Source organism: Nerophis lumbriciformis, linkage group LG03 (assembly GCF_033978685.3).
Source record: "Nerophis lumbriciformis linkage group LG03, RoL_Nlum_v2.1, whole genome shotgun sequence".
Classification (NCBI taxonomy): domain Eukaryota; kingdom Metazoa; phylum Chordata; class Actinopteri; order Syngnathiformes; family Syngnathidae; genus Nerophis; species Nerophis lumbriciformis.
Window position 1 is genome coordinate 54,690,001 of NC_084550.2, and position 15,731 is coordinate 54,705,731.

Here is a 15,731-nt window from a genome sequence, read left to right on the forward strand (position 1 = left end):
AAAAAGCATATAAATCGCACTGGAGCCTGGCCAAACTATAAAAAAAACCTGCGACTTATAGTCCGAAAAATACGGTACTTAATATTTTCTCACTAAATTTAACGTAATGTATCTAAACTCAAAACACACCTGTTCCGGTCTGCCTAGTCCGTCTAACTCACCAAATACTCTTGCCCTATTTTTATTCTATTGCGTTGTTTATTTATATACCTTGGTGTTATTGTATTTTATACATTATTTGACACATATTGATACATATTTGAGTTTCCTGAAAGGCGCTATGAAATTAAATGTATTATTATTTAAACTTTCCAAACATTTTTTGTCTGACTAAAAATAAATACTTAAATATCTGCTTGACTTTTGATTTTACAGCATAAAAATTACAATACAAATTAATAAAAATGAGGCCCGCGAAAGCCTGGGAAAAATGCGTGTTAATTTTTTTACTAAATGAAAATAATTATTTCGATTTTGACAGGAAAAAATGTGTATCTTTTAAACGTTATTATCTAATCATGCCAAATATTACATTATTATATAGTGTATTACAAAAAATTGGTTAGTAAAGATAAAAATAAACAGTTGACTATCTGCTTGTCACTTTTACGTATGATTTATCCACTGGTTTGTACCGTATTTTTCGGAGTATAAGTCGCACTGGAGTATAAGTCGCATTTATTGGGGAAATTTATTTGATAGAACCCAACACCAAGAATAGACATTTGAAAGGCAATTTAAAATAAATAAAGAATAGTGAACAACAGGCTGAATAAGTGTACGTTATATGAGGCATAAATAACCAACTGAGAACGTGCCTGGTATGTTAACGTAACATATTATGGTAAGAGTCATTCAAATAACTATAACATATAGAACATGCTATACGTTTACCAAACAATCTGTCACTCCTAATCGCTAAATCCCATGAAATCTTATACGTCTAGTCTCTTACGTGAATGAGCTAAATAATATTATTTGATATTTTGCGGTAATGTGTTAATAATTTCACACATAAGTCGCTCCTGAGTATAAGTCGCACCCCCACAAACTATGAAAAAAACTGTGACTTATAGTCCGAAAAATATGGTATATTATCATACATACCGTGACTCTCTGCCCATCTTCAAATCCAAACTCAAAACACACCTTTTCTGGTCTGCCTACTCTGTCTAACTCACCAAATACTCTTGCCCTATTTTTATTCTATTGCGTTGTTTATTTATATGCCTTGGTTTTATGGCATTTTATATTGTTGTAAAGCGACCTTGAGTTTCCTGAAAGGCGCTATGAAATTAAATGTATTATTATTATTATTTAAACTTCCCCCCCAAAATTTTTTTAATACAAATAAATACTTAAATATCTACTTAACTTATGATTTTACAGCATAAAAATTACAATACAAATTAATAAAAACGAGGCTCGCGAAAGCCTGGGAAAAATGTGTGTAAATAAAATACTTCATTTTTTTTACTAAATGAAAATAATTTTTGATTCTGACAGGAAAAAATTTGTATCTTTTAAACGTTATTATCTAATCATGCCAAATGTGACATTATTATATAGTGTATTACAAAAAATAGGTTAGTAAAGATAAAAGTAAACAGTTGAATATCTGCTTGTCACTTTTACGTATGATTTATCCATTGTTTGTATATGAAAAAAATCTAATGATAAAGTGCATAGATGCGTATTATAATGTAATAATATGAGGGGGTTACTGGTACATATTTATGTCAATAATGTCAAATGATTTTTTTTTTTTTTAAATCAGATACATTTGAATTTTGATTAATCACAGGTTATTGCCTGCATGCATAATTTTAATGAATTTAAAAAAAGTGGCCCTCTGAAGTCAGCCATTAGTGCGATGTGGCCCTCAATGAAAACAAGTTTGACACCCCTGCTTTAGAGTAACATGACTCAAGTAAAAGTAAAAATTAGTCATCTAAATAATTACTCAAGGAAAAGTAAATATTCTGTGAAAAAAATACTCAAGCACAAAGTAACTGGTAGACTATTTTTTTAATGTTACTTACACTAGAACCATAGTTAGTAAGTAAGCGTGTGTGTGTGTGTGTGTGTGTGTGTGTGTTCGTTCTTGTTTTTCTACCATTCTTGAGACATCAACAAGGAAAAGTACCTTCCATATGAGGACCGGTGAACAAGTTAGGACATAAATCATGGTCTCAATACGGAAAACCATTGCATCTAATAGAGAATGTCTCATTTGCACCCCTGGTGGGGAAATCTATCAAAATTAAGGTGGTCCCAAAAATTGACTGTGTGGGTTTAAAAAGTGCTCCCCCTCTGGCCAAAATTAATTAAAAATAAATAAATAAATATGTATATAGAGACATACTGTAATAACAAAGTAAATAATGAAGATTAAAAACCAATTACAAATTTAAAAAAAAACTGATAATATATAATAATAATAACTGTTTTCTTATCAAATTGGGAACAATTTCTCATATTCTTTTTGTTTCTGTAATATTGCAATATAAATTATTACTTTTTAAATGCAAAATGGTGACATTTGTCATATACAATTCGGACTGTTATCACAATATTGCCAATGTTTTTGTTGTACTTGTAAAATAGTGAATTTTTTTTTGAGTAAATGATGACTCTTGTCATAATTTTGCCAAGTAAAATTCCCATTATTATAATGTTGCCAAAAAATGTTTTGTTTTCTTGTAAAATTTTGACATTTGTCTAGTAAAATTACGACTCTTTTCATAAAATTGCCCAAAATTGAAGCTTTTCTTGTAAAATTGTGACTGTTATTGAGTATGATTCCAACTTTTATCATAATATAGCACAAATGTTCAGTTTTTCTTGTAAAATTTTGACTTGCGTTGATTAAAATTACAACTTTTATTATAATACCGCCAAAATTCTAAGTTTTTCTTGTGAAATTGTGACCTTTTTCTTGTGAAATTCCAACTCATTTTTCACAACAAGCTTTTTTTATATTTGCATAGTATGTATATATTATTAGTGTTGTAAATACAAATCTTTAAATATCTAGAAAGGGTGGACCTGAAAAGGTAGGCATTTTTCGGAGGTCTCAAGAAGGTAACAAATACAAGTGTGTGTGTGTGGGGGGGGCTAATGTTAGCATATGCGCTGCTAAAATGTGAAAAACAAACAAACAAAAATACACAACTTACATGTTTTCTCTAGTTGGAAGTGGAATTCTTGTAGGCTGAAATGTGAACATTTCTACGGACACATGACAGTTTCATCCATAGGTACAGTCACGGTCAAAAGTTTACATACACTTGTAAAGAACATAATGTCATGGCTGTCTTGAGTTTCCAATCATTTCTACAACTCTTATTTTTTTGTGATAGAGTGATTGGAGCACATACTTGTTGGTCACAAAAAACATTCATGAAGATTTGGTTCCTTTATGAATTTATTATGGGTCTACTGAAAATGTGAGCAAATCTGCTGGGTCAAAAGTATACATACAGCAATGTTAATATTTGCTTACATGTCCTTTGGCAAGTTTCACTGCAATAAGGCGCTTTTGGTAGCCATCCACAAGCTTCTGGCAAGCTTCTGCTTGAATTTTTGACCACTGAACTTTCCTCCAGAAGGTCTTATCTCTGTCCATGTGGTGTCAGATGAAACAAAAATTGAGCTGTTTGGCCACAATACCGAACAATATGTTTGGAGGAGAAAAGGTGAGGCCTTTAATCCCAGGAACACCATTCCTACCGTCAAGTATGGTGGTGGTAGTATTATGCTCTGGGTCTGTTTTGCTGCCAATGAAACTGGTGCTTTACAGAGAGTAAATGGGACAATGAAAAATTCTTCAGGACAACCTAAAATCATCAGCCCGGAGGTTGGGTCTTGGGCGCAGTTGGGTGTTCCAACAGGATAATGACTCCAAACACATGTCAAAAGTGGTAAAGTAATGGATAAATCAGGCTAGAATTAAGGTTTTAGAATGGCCTTCCCAAAGTCCTGACTTTTGGACAATGCTGAAGAAACAAGTCCATGTCAGAAAACCAACACATTTAGCTGAACTGCACCAATTTTGTCAAGAGGAGTGGTCATAAACACTACCAGAAGCTTGTGGAAGGCTACCAAAAGCGCCTTATTGCAGTGAAACTTGCCAAGGGACATGTAACCAAATATTAACATTGCTGTATGTATACTTTTGACCCAGCACATTTGCTCACATTTTCAGTAGACCCATAATAAATTCCTAAAAGAACCAAATTTCATGAATGTTTTTTTTTGTGACGAACATGTATGTGCTCCACAAAAAAATAAGAGTTGTAGAAATGATTGGAAACTCAAGACAGCCATGACATTATGTTCTTCACAAGTGTATGTAAACTTTTGACCGCGACTGTACATTGTACTTCCCAGGTGTGCTTTCATGAGCACACTACAACCGTGCAACATAAAATATCACACGTGTTATTATAAATTTGCTGTTTCCACTTACCTTCACGTACAGTCCGTGGCTGGATGCACTATTAGCGATTAGAAATGACTGCATTTTCATGTTTGTCGAGAATATTTTCCTTTCCCATTTCTATATGTGAATAAAAATGATTAGCATCTCTCTTATCAGTAAGTGATTCCATTTTGCACTCTCCTCTCCACTTCTGAGACCACCATCAAAGCTGGAGCGGATCCAGTAGGTGATTTAAAATTCCTCTCAGCTCTGAAATGTCCGATTTTATAACTTGTTGAAAAGATTTAATAGATTCGGCGGGAAGGGAGGGGAGGGGGGCTGCAGAGTGTTATGCTGGCAGCAGCAGAACAAAGTAAATGAGGAGAGTTTCAGTTTCATCTTCTAGTATTAACATCATTTGGGCTCTGATTTTTTTTTTTTTGGTCTATAAGCTTCTTTCGGGTTTTTTGTTTTGTTTGTGGCAGATCACGGGCGAGAAACGACCATCTTCCGAGATGATGAAGCCCAAGCCCAAGCCTCAGAAGAAGAAGAAGAAGAAGGATCCCAACGAGCCCACGAAGCCCGTGTCTGCGTACGCCCTGTTCTTCAGAGACACCCAGGCGGCCATCAAGGGACAGAATCCCAACGCCACCTTCGGGGACGTGTCCAAGATAGTCGCGTCCATGTGGGACGGACTGGGAGAAGAGCAGAAGCAGGTACTGTGTCTGCAAAAATGGACGGCGTTCGTTTTTTAGTAACATTTTTCTCAGATCAGGATCATAAAGAATATAGGTTCATAAAACCTTTAAACCACTGCATTGAGGTCACATTGATTGAAATGAGGCAGAAGCAATGTACTCACTAAACACATCTTCTACCGTATTTTTCGGACTATAAGTCGCAGTTTTTTTCATAGTTTGGCCGGGGGTGTGACTTATACTCAGGAGCGACTTATGTGTGAAATTATTAACACATTACCGTAAAATATCAAATAATATTATTTAGCTCATTCACGTAAGAGACTAGACGTATAAGATTTCATGGGATTTAGCGATTAGGAGTGACAGATTGTTTGGTAAACGTATAGCATGTTCTATATGTTATAGTTATTTGAATGACTCTTACCATAATATACGTTAAAGGGGAACATTATCACAATTTTAGAATTGTTAAAACCATTAAAAATCAGTTTCCAGTGGCTTATTATATTTTTCAAAATTTTACCCATCACGCAATATCCCTTAAAAAAGCTTCGAAGTGCCTGATTTTAACCACCCGTCCATTTTCCTGTGACGTCACATAGTGAAGCCAACACAAACAAACATGGCGGAAAGAACAGCAAGCTATAGCGACATTAGCTCGGATTCAGACTCGGATTTCAGCGGCTTAAGCGATTCAACAGATTACGCATGTATTGAAACGGATGGTTGTAGTGTGGAGGCAGGTAGCGAAAACGAAATTGAAGAAGAAACTGAAGCTATTGAGCCATATCGGTTTGAACCGTATGCAAGCGAAACCGACGAAAACGACACGACAGCCAGCGACACGGGAGAAAGCGAGGACGAATTCGGCGATCGCCTTCTAACCAACGATTGGTATGTGTTTGTTTGGCATTAAAGGAAACTAACAACTATGAACTAGGTTTACAGCATATGAAATACATTTGGCAACAACATGCACTTTGAGAGTGCAGACAGCCCATTTCAGGGCTGTCTGCATTTAAATGTTTTTAAGCTAAATTATTGGTAAACACAGTTTATGTATAATAATTTACGTAAAACCGCGAGTAATGAATAAAGTTTTCATCAATTAATATATTCTGTAGACATACCCTCATCCGCTCTCTTTTCCTGAAAGCTGATCTGTCCAGTTTTGGAGTTGATATCAGCATCTGCTTTGAGTGTCGCAGGATATCCACACATTCTTGCCATCTCTGTCGTAGCATAGCTTTCGTTGGTAAAGTGTGCGGAACAAACGACTGACCATTTCGTCGGCTTTCCCCACAGCCTCGTATTTTGAACAAATTTCGTCCAATTTCTTGCCACTTTCGCATCTTTGGGCCACTGGTGCAACTTGAATCCGTTCCTGTTCGTGTTGTTGCACCCTCCGACAACACACCGACGAAAGTGAGAAAATGGCGGATTGCTTCCCGATGTGACGTCACTCCGAGAGCGAATAATAGAAAGGCGTTTATTTCGCCAAAATTCACCCATTTAGAGTTCGGAAATCGATTAAAAAAATATATGGTCTTTTTTCTGCAACATCAAGTTATATATTGACGCTTACATATGTCTGGTGATAATGTTTCCCTTTAAAGGCACTCACTCTGCTCTCATGAAACGTCTCTTAACTGCATATGCGAGGTATTTGAAGATTTCTTTTATATTTTTTTTATGTAACGATTTAATTACTTTCCATTGTAGTTAATTACATTTATTAAAGAATAATTCCATTAATAATTGAAGTAACTTAGTTACTTTAAAAAATGTCCAAACACTGCTAATAAGTGCACATTATACAAACATACATTTCCATATTTAAAACGGAGGAACTAAATAATAGTTGACAGAAAGCCTCAAGTCGGGTGTGCTGTTTTTTTTTTTGCGTTGCGTGCCGGACTTTGGAGGCCGTCCATGGCGTTCGCTCACTGGCAGTTAATTTTTGCCCGCCTCGGCCCACCCTCCTCAACCATGAATCTTCATTTCGCCGCTGACACCCTTGAATGTGAATTCCTCATTTCCTGTCCTTTTATTTATATGTGTTGCCGGGTGATTTGATCATGCTGGGAATACAAGATTAGCAATCCCACCCCCCATCCTTGCTTTGGCCTCAAGGACATCTGCTGCTGAAATGTTATTGTTTGTGCATGTGTGTGTGTTTGTGTGTGTGTGTGTGCTGCTTAACCCCTTCAGCATCTCTAAAGAAGCCTCCGTCCTTCACAGTCGTACCTGTCGAGAGATAAATAACCTTGCCGCTGCTAATTATTTTGTCCCTTTATTTATTCACACATTTGTCTGTTTACTCAAACGTTTCATCAATTGCCCGCGCTAACGATGTCGCGAAGGGCAGGAGCGAGCTGGCCTGTCTTGACGATCACTGGTCCAATTACACTCTTTCCAGTCATCTATCGTGAGATGAATAATCATTTATATCAGAGAACGAAAAAACCAAATTTCTCGCGCAATTACTGTTTTCTGTAATGAAAGGATTAAAAAAAAAAACATTTACAGTAAAAATCAAGTCTTTTTAATCTCTTATTTATAGCTTTCTTTTAACCGTGGTAGTGGTAAAGGTCTAATTTAAAGCAAATTGTACGAAAACCGAAGCAATTTACCCAATGATCCAAAGAAAAGAGAATACATGCAATTAGTCGGTTAATTCATTCTCTTTAGCTACTTCTCTTTGTTTATAATGTTTATAATGTCTATTTTCTATTCCCTGCTGGATCTACTCTCTATTTTATGCTGCTGCTGTCACATATACTGTATATACTGTAATATTGTACATGGTCATTGGTATATATTGTATATATGTTATAGACATAATATAATATATCTGTATTAGAGATGCGCGGATAGGCAATTATTTCATCCGCAACCGCATCACAAAAGTCGTCAACCATCCGCCATCCACCCGAACCAACATTTTATCAAAACCACACCCGCCCGCACCCGCCCGTTGTTATATATCTAATATAGACGATGCAAGGCATTAGTGAGGTTATAAAGCTTTTGCCTGTTAAAGAAAGGAGACTGATCCAATGTAGCAGAGACATTCAATGCGTGCCACGCATTCGTGGCTAAGAGATATTAATGCGTGATAATATTATTTATCATTATTATAATATTATTGTCATTTCCATTAAGAAAGTGTTGACTATTGTTGCCAATGCCCTCAGATAGTGCGTTCCTCACACTTTGTGTGTGCTGTTGCAGAAAGCAGAACGAGGCTTTTAAGAAGTTAAAAAAATGTTTTAGAAAGACTAGGCCTATATTTTCGTTAGGTAAAAAAAAATTCTGAATTTATTTCAATGAATATTAACTTGCTAACGTTATAATGCTCAAATAGGGACGAAGGCGGGGTGCACAGTGAAACAATTTTGCGACAAAGATGAACCTTTATTGATTGATCTGCAGCCATGACAAAATATCAGACAATCTCCAATGTCAACGACAGGCAGGAAAATAAAGATAAACACATAGCCTATGTTCTAGGCATAGGCATATAGGCTCATACGTTTTTAAGTTGAAATAAAAAAATAAAAAAGTGCCTCATAAGCCTTAGGCTGTCAATCATGCGCACAAACTTAAATCATACAATAACATATGTATGTCATCTCTATTTAAACAAAAATAAATTAAATAAATAATAATAAATTACCTGCAACTTATTGGCCAAGGCAAATAGCTGAAGGGGGGAAATCAAACCCATCAGACTGCACTTTATCATCAAACTTGAATTATAATGAAAATAGACGGTTGCGACAAACAAAGCAGGCTAAATAGCCTTACATTGTCGCCAATCGGAGATGCGCTTCACTTGAAAGCGAGGCCAAATAATTATTCACACATTGTAGTATATCTCGAATAGAAAAAAAACACAATAAACAACGCAATTGCCTTAATTCCTTTGCATTGTAGTGCGCCCAAACAACACGTAACCATCAAAATTATTTAGCTGACCGAACTCAATATAGGTTAGACATGGGCTTATTTGGTATAGCCTATAGGTAACGTAGACTAATTCGTTTAACATATCCAACCGTATGTCTACTTACTTTTTTTTTTGTTAGCACTACGCAGGAATAAAATGGCATCTACAGTGCCAGGATTCAGGCGAGAGCGCCTGGCCTCTAAAATGTGCCCTGCTGCGCTGAAGGAGCGCTCACTTGCGCCACTTGTTGCTGGGACGCGGTGCCTGATGAACAATTGACTGTTTCAAAGAGTGCTGCTCGTTTTTCGTATGTGGGTAACAACATTTAACTATGTATATATATTTCCGAATTGGTTCAACCGCCAACCGCCCGCATCTATTTAAAATCTATTTTTACCCGCCCGACCCGCGGTTTATCCGCGGACTCCGCGGTTGTGTCCGCAAACCGCGCATCTCTAATCTGTATATATATTATTCTGTACACATATGTATATATTCGTATATATGTTAGATTTTTTATCGCTATATTAGTCTATTCATACCTGCACTGTCCTTTCCATCCTTACACTTTCCATCATTGTAACTGAGCTACTGTGTTGAACAATTTCCCTTGTGGATCATTCAAGTTTGTCTAAGTCTAATCAATTTGAGATCGGAAAACAACAACAAGGTCCGGTCCGAAGCTGTAGATATCAGGGAGCTGCTCTATAAGGCATCGTAGTGACGAAGGCAGGGGGTGTGGGCGGGGCTAAGTATGCGTATTCCATGGGTGCGTGTTTTGTCCATAAGTCCGGACGTCGCTCCGCTCGGCGTCCCGACAGAGTCAACAACCCAGGTATCTTTAAAGAAGGATTTTTCAGGGCATCTTTCACTGCACTGGTCTCGCTGGGGTGTTGACAGATCGGTCTTGCCAAAGCCAATGCAGAGGGAGTTGAACTATAGATAAGGATTGTTCTGGTTACACGTTGCAATGGTTTGTCTGCTCTAATTGTCCATTTTGGCTCTCAAATAGTTTTCTGTAGTTCGCTACGAGGTATTGTTTCTCACCTTCTTTATCAAAGTACCGGCACTTGCAGCCATTGTGGCTTATTTTGCTGTCGTACTAATTAAAAATGGGGACGCCGCGGGATCCCCCTGGGAGGCGCTGGATAAAGTGCTGGACAAAGTGCTGGGGAGAGGGAAGTCTGAGCTTCTCTGCTTAGGCTGCTGCCCCCGCGACCCGACCTAGGATAAGATGGATGGATGGACTGATTAAAAATAATTGCATAAACCTAGTCACCAACGTGTTGGATTGTTTGTTGCGTAGGAAAACGGACTATCGTATTTTCTGGACCATAGGGCGCACCGGATTATAAGGCACACTGCCGATGAGTGGGTCTATTTTTCATACAAAGGCGCACCGGATTATAAGGCGCATTAAAGGGTTCATATTTTTATTTTTTTTTCTAAATGTAAAACACTTCCTTGTGGTCTACATAACATGTAAGGGTGGTTCTTTGGTCAAAATGTTGCATAGATTATGTTTTACAGATCATCTTTAAGCCGCTTTTTGACAGTCGCTTCCGGATGCGTCTTATTTACGTGGCTGACCTTCGGCAGCGTCTCTTTTCCCCGTCATCTTTGTTGTAGCGGTGTAGCGTGCAAGGACGGGGGTGGAAGAAGTGTGAAAAGATGGAGCTAACTGTTTTAATGACATTCAGACTTTACTTCAATCAATGACGGAGCAGCATCTTCTCATCCAGACAAAACAACACCGGAAATGTGTCCCGTGAAAAACCATCCGACCGGAACTCTCTAATAACTAAAGTTCCGTGGGTGAATTATGTAATCCCACTACACTGGTAGTTTTAAAGAAGAAGGTAGTTATGGACTGGACTCTCACTATTATGTTAGATCCACTATGGACTGGACTCTCACTATTATGTTAGATCCACTATGGACTGGACTCTCACTATTATGTTAGATCCACTATGGACTGGACTCTCACTATTATGTTAGATCCACTATGGACTGGACTCTCACTATTATGTTAGATCCACTATGGTCTGGACTCTCACTATTATGTTAGATCCACTATGGACTGGACTATCACTATTATGTTAGATCCACTATGGACTGGACTCTCACTATTATGTTAGATCCACTATGGACTGGACTCTCACTATTATGTTAGATCCACTATGGTCTGGACTCTCACTATTATGTTAGATCCACTATGGACTGGACTCTCACTATTATGTTAGATCCACTATGGTCTGGACTCTCACTATTATGTTAGATCCACTATGGACTGGACTCTCACTATTATGTTAGATCCACTATGGTCTGGACTCTCACTATTATGTTAGATCCACTATGGACTGGACTCTCACTATTATGTTAGATCCACTATGGACTGGACTCTCACTATTATGTTAGATCCACTACGGACTGGACTGTCACCCACATATGCGGTCCTCTCCAAGGTTTCTCATAGTCATTCACATCGATGTGCCATTGGGGTTGTGAGTTTTTCCTTGCCCTTATGTGGGCGCTGAACCGCTGATGCCGTTGTGGCTTGTGCAGCCCTTTGAGACACTTGTGATTTAGGGCTATATAAATAAACATTGATTGAGATGAGGTGGCGACTTGTCCAGGGTGCACCCCGCCTTCTGCCCGAATGCAGCTGAGATAGGCTCCAGCACCCCCCTGCCACCCCAAAAGGGACAAGCGGTAGAAAATGGATGGATGGATGATTGATTGATTGAAAATGAAGAAGCTTATCGACTACGGCATCGGCACCGACTACAGTGGCGGACGAGCGCAAATTTTCAGGACTTATGCAGATCTCAAATACACATCAGCAGGTACCAGAAGGTAAAAAAAAAAGTTGGTTTTGCATAATATTGTGAACCAAAACGCCAAACAATGGCTGCTAATGGCTGCCATTTTGCGGTCCTTATACACACAACATAGTAATACTTGTATGTCTGACTACGGTAGCCGTAATGGGCCGACAATCCATCAAGCGGTGCGGCTTCAAAGTTGTACGAAAACATTTTGACAGATTTTTGAGCGCCGTGTGTAATGTTCTTTATTTTCAATGGAACATTTAAGGTTTTGGTGTTGTTTACTGGTGTCATATTGCAGTCTACACATCGCTCTTATGTGTGACTGCCATCTACTGGTCACACTTATCATTACACCATGTACTAGAGATGTCCGATAACATCGGCCTGCCGATATTATCGGCCGATAAATGCTTTAAAATGTAATATCGGAAATTATCGGTATCGTTTTTTTTTTTTTATCGGTATCATTTTCTTTTTCTTTTTTTTCTTTTTTTTAATTAAATCAACACAAGATACACTTACAATTAGTACACCAACCAAAAAACCTCCCTCCCACTCATTCACACAAAAGGGTTGTTTCTTTCTGTTATTAATATTCTGGTTCCTACATTATATATCAATATATATCAATACAGTCTGCAAGGGATACAGTCCGTAAGCACACATGATTGTGCGTGCTGCTGCTCCACTAATAGTACTAATGTTAAACAGTTAATTTTACTAATTTTCATTAATTACTAGTTTCTATGTAACTGTTTTTATATTGTTTTACTTTCTTTTTTATTCAAGAAAATGCTTTTAATTTATCTTATTTATTTTTCTTTTTTAAAAAGGACCTTATCTTCACCATACCTGGTTATCCAAATTAGGCATAATAATGTGTTGATTCCACGACTGTATATATCAATATCGGTTGATATCGGTATCGGTAATTAAGGGTTTGGTCAATATCGAAATATCGGCAAAAAGCCATTATCGGACATCCCTACCATGTACCAAATAAAATTGCTTCGAGGTCGGTAAGCACAACCAGAATGATGCCGTACATTAGGCGCACCGGGTTATAAGGCGCACTGTCGGGGCGGTATAGCTCGGTTGGTAGAGTGGCCGTGCCAGCATTTGAGGGTTCCAGGTTCGATCCCCGCTTCTGCCAACCTAGTCACTGCTGTTGTGTCCTTGGGCAAGACACTTTACCCACCTGCTCCCAGTGCCACCCACACTGGTTTAAATGTAACTTAGATATTGGGTTTCACAATGTAAAGCGCTTTGAGTCACTAGAGAAAAGTGCTATATAAATATATAATTCACTGTCGAGTTTTGAGAAAATGAAAGGATTTTGAGTGCACCTTATAGTCCGAAAAATACAGTAGTATTTTTCGGACTATAAATCCTTTGTTACACACAATGTTTGGTCGTACAATAAATGAGATGGAATATGAAAACATGGGCAAAATTTTGGCAAAAATGTTTGTGGAAATGCGAATCATTTGGAAAGTGGGACGTATGAACAATGACACTGTAGTTGCTTTGAACTTAAATCCCAAACAGTACAATAGACATTGAGGGGTTTTGATTGATTGATAGATATATTTTTATTTCAAATATGCATAAAAACAAGAGCAAGCCTGATCCAATACAGTGCTATAGCCTTAACAGCCATTATAACAAAATGAAAACAATAAAAAAACAAAAACAAATGAGCATTGGACTTACTTTTTTTTTTTTTTTTACATATTTGAAAAGGAGTGAGAAGAAGTTTACACTTATTTAATCCCACCCCTTTTCTTTAAATCATAAATTACTCTGAGCTAGAACTACCTGTTCACTCTATGTACAAACACTTGTGTGCATTTGTATGAATATTTTACGTAGCTGCTGTCATAATCTGAATAGATTTTTTCATGATTGTCTCTCCAATATCCTCACTGGCCTAGTAGGACTTTTCAGCGGCCCCAGTGAGAAAGCTTCCGACCTAATTTGGCCCCGAGGTGATGTCAGAGTGAAATGAATGTTAATATTAAATTAAAAAAATAACATGTTATTTACAAAATGGATGCACATTTACGTTATATTTGACTCAGTTATTTGCGAAAATGAAACTTAAATGAAAGAATGTCGCTGCTCTAACACGCGGCCAAGGTGCATTCAATGACAGCACGTAAACACAAGTTTTTAATTAGCTGCTATGCTTCTATTAGGAAAAAAAAGCTTCTTTGTTGTGGCTTTTTTCTGTTTGCGATTGTGTTGTCCTTGATTTTTTTTTTTTTTTTTTTGCTTTCCTTTTAAGCATGTTCATTAGAATATTTTTGGGGGTGCCATATTTTTTTCTTTCCTTTTTAATTCCCAGAGGCCTTACAGTGCGAGATCAATGCATTGTTTGGGCTGTTTTTTCCCTCAAGGTGAACATTAAAGCACTCGACGCGTGTTTTTGTTAGGATGAGTATTTTTTAAATTTTGCAGCGGTGAAAAGAATTAGTGAAGTGTTGGATCACTGGAAGGTTAAGGATGTGTTGCTTCTCCGTATTGGACCTAGTTTCTGTAGTCCTAATGACTGAGCCGAGTGTCAGCAGGGTGCACACTTATTGTCTCCTGTAATTCAGCGCTTATCAAATAAGTACATTTCATTAATCTACAATTAGGGGCTAATTCACCTCGGTGACAGCGTGACGACGGAGGCGCACACCGCTCGCGTCTCACAGCTTTGTCACTTTTAATTCACGCGCTGACCTGCAGCTTCGATCGCTAATGAAGCCAAGTAACTTTGCTATAATTAGACGTGGTAATTTATTTCCAAAAGCCTGTGTCGTTGTGCAAAATCATTAGTGTGTGTTGAAATTAAATTTGACATGAAAGCTGCTTGAAGTGGTTTAGTGTAAGTGACTATAATTGATACACCAGGAGGGTCGTTTGCTTCTGGGCTGCAGGTGTGCACTCTTTAAACCTGATTGGCAGATACAGAAATGTTATTCAGTTAAAAATACACTTTTCTTAAAAAAAGGAAAGCTGAAGACTATTGTATACAAAGATATGGAAAATATTGTGCAAAACCAACTTTTGTTACCTTTATACCATTGCGGAGATATTTTTAAAACAATATTTCCTTTCGTCATTCTTACTTTTTTGGAATTTGCCCCATCAAAGTTAAAGTTAAAGTACCAATGAGAGTCACACACACACTTGGTGTGGCAAAATGATTGTCTGCATTTGACCCATCACCCTTGATCAACCCTGGGAAGTGAGGAGAGCAGTGAGCAGCAGCGGTGGCCGCACCCAAGAATCATTTTTGGTGATTTAACCCCCAATTCCAACCCTTGATGCTGAGTGCCAAGCAGGGAGGTAATGGGTCCCATTTTTATAGTCTTTGGTATGACTCGGCCGGGGTTTGAACTCTCAACCTACCGATCTCAGGGCGGTAACGTAACGTTTATATGACGTCAGCAGATTACCCATTTATGGTAGAAATGCAGGGCTCAAATTTAACCAAGGCAACTGCGGCAAGTGCCGCGACCGCCCTCGTCTTTCGCCGTAAAGCCCCAAAAAATTACCAACATGGCGTGACCGCCCTTGACTTTTTACTTGTTAATGGACGAGGGATGTAACAGTAAACGGTATAATGATAATTTGCGGTAAAATTCCCACAGTTAGTAATACCGTTTAATCTTCTAATTACCGAAAAAACGTAATTTATTAATGCATTTTCGGCAACACGAAGTCAAGCGCATGCGCACTAGCGTCGTTTGGCTTGATAATCATGGCGGACTCGCTACACGGACTTTGCTGCAGAGATTTCCCCTCGGAGTAAACGGAGCCAAGCGCTTGGTTTA

At 37.9% G+C, this 15,731-nt stretch overlaps 1 protein-coding gene across 4 annotated transcripts in view; it reads left to right on the forward strand.

Moving 5' to 3' along the window:
* Positions 1-15,731, forward strand: part of tox2 (TOX high mobility group box family member 2) — a 350,086-nt gene that overhangs the window by 289,683 nt on the left and 44,672 nt on the right. For all 4 annotated transcript variants that reach the window (XM_061939546.2, XM_061939568.2, XM_061939554.2 and 1 more), the window contains one exon: positions 4,909-5,139. In XM_061939546.2, coding sequence (XP_061795530.2) covers positions 4,909-5,139 — 231 coding nt within the window. The remainder of the gene's footprint in view (positions 1-4,908; positions 5,140-15,731) is intronic.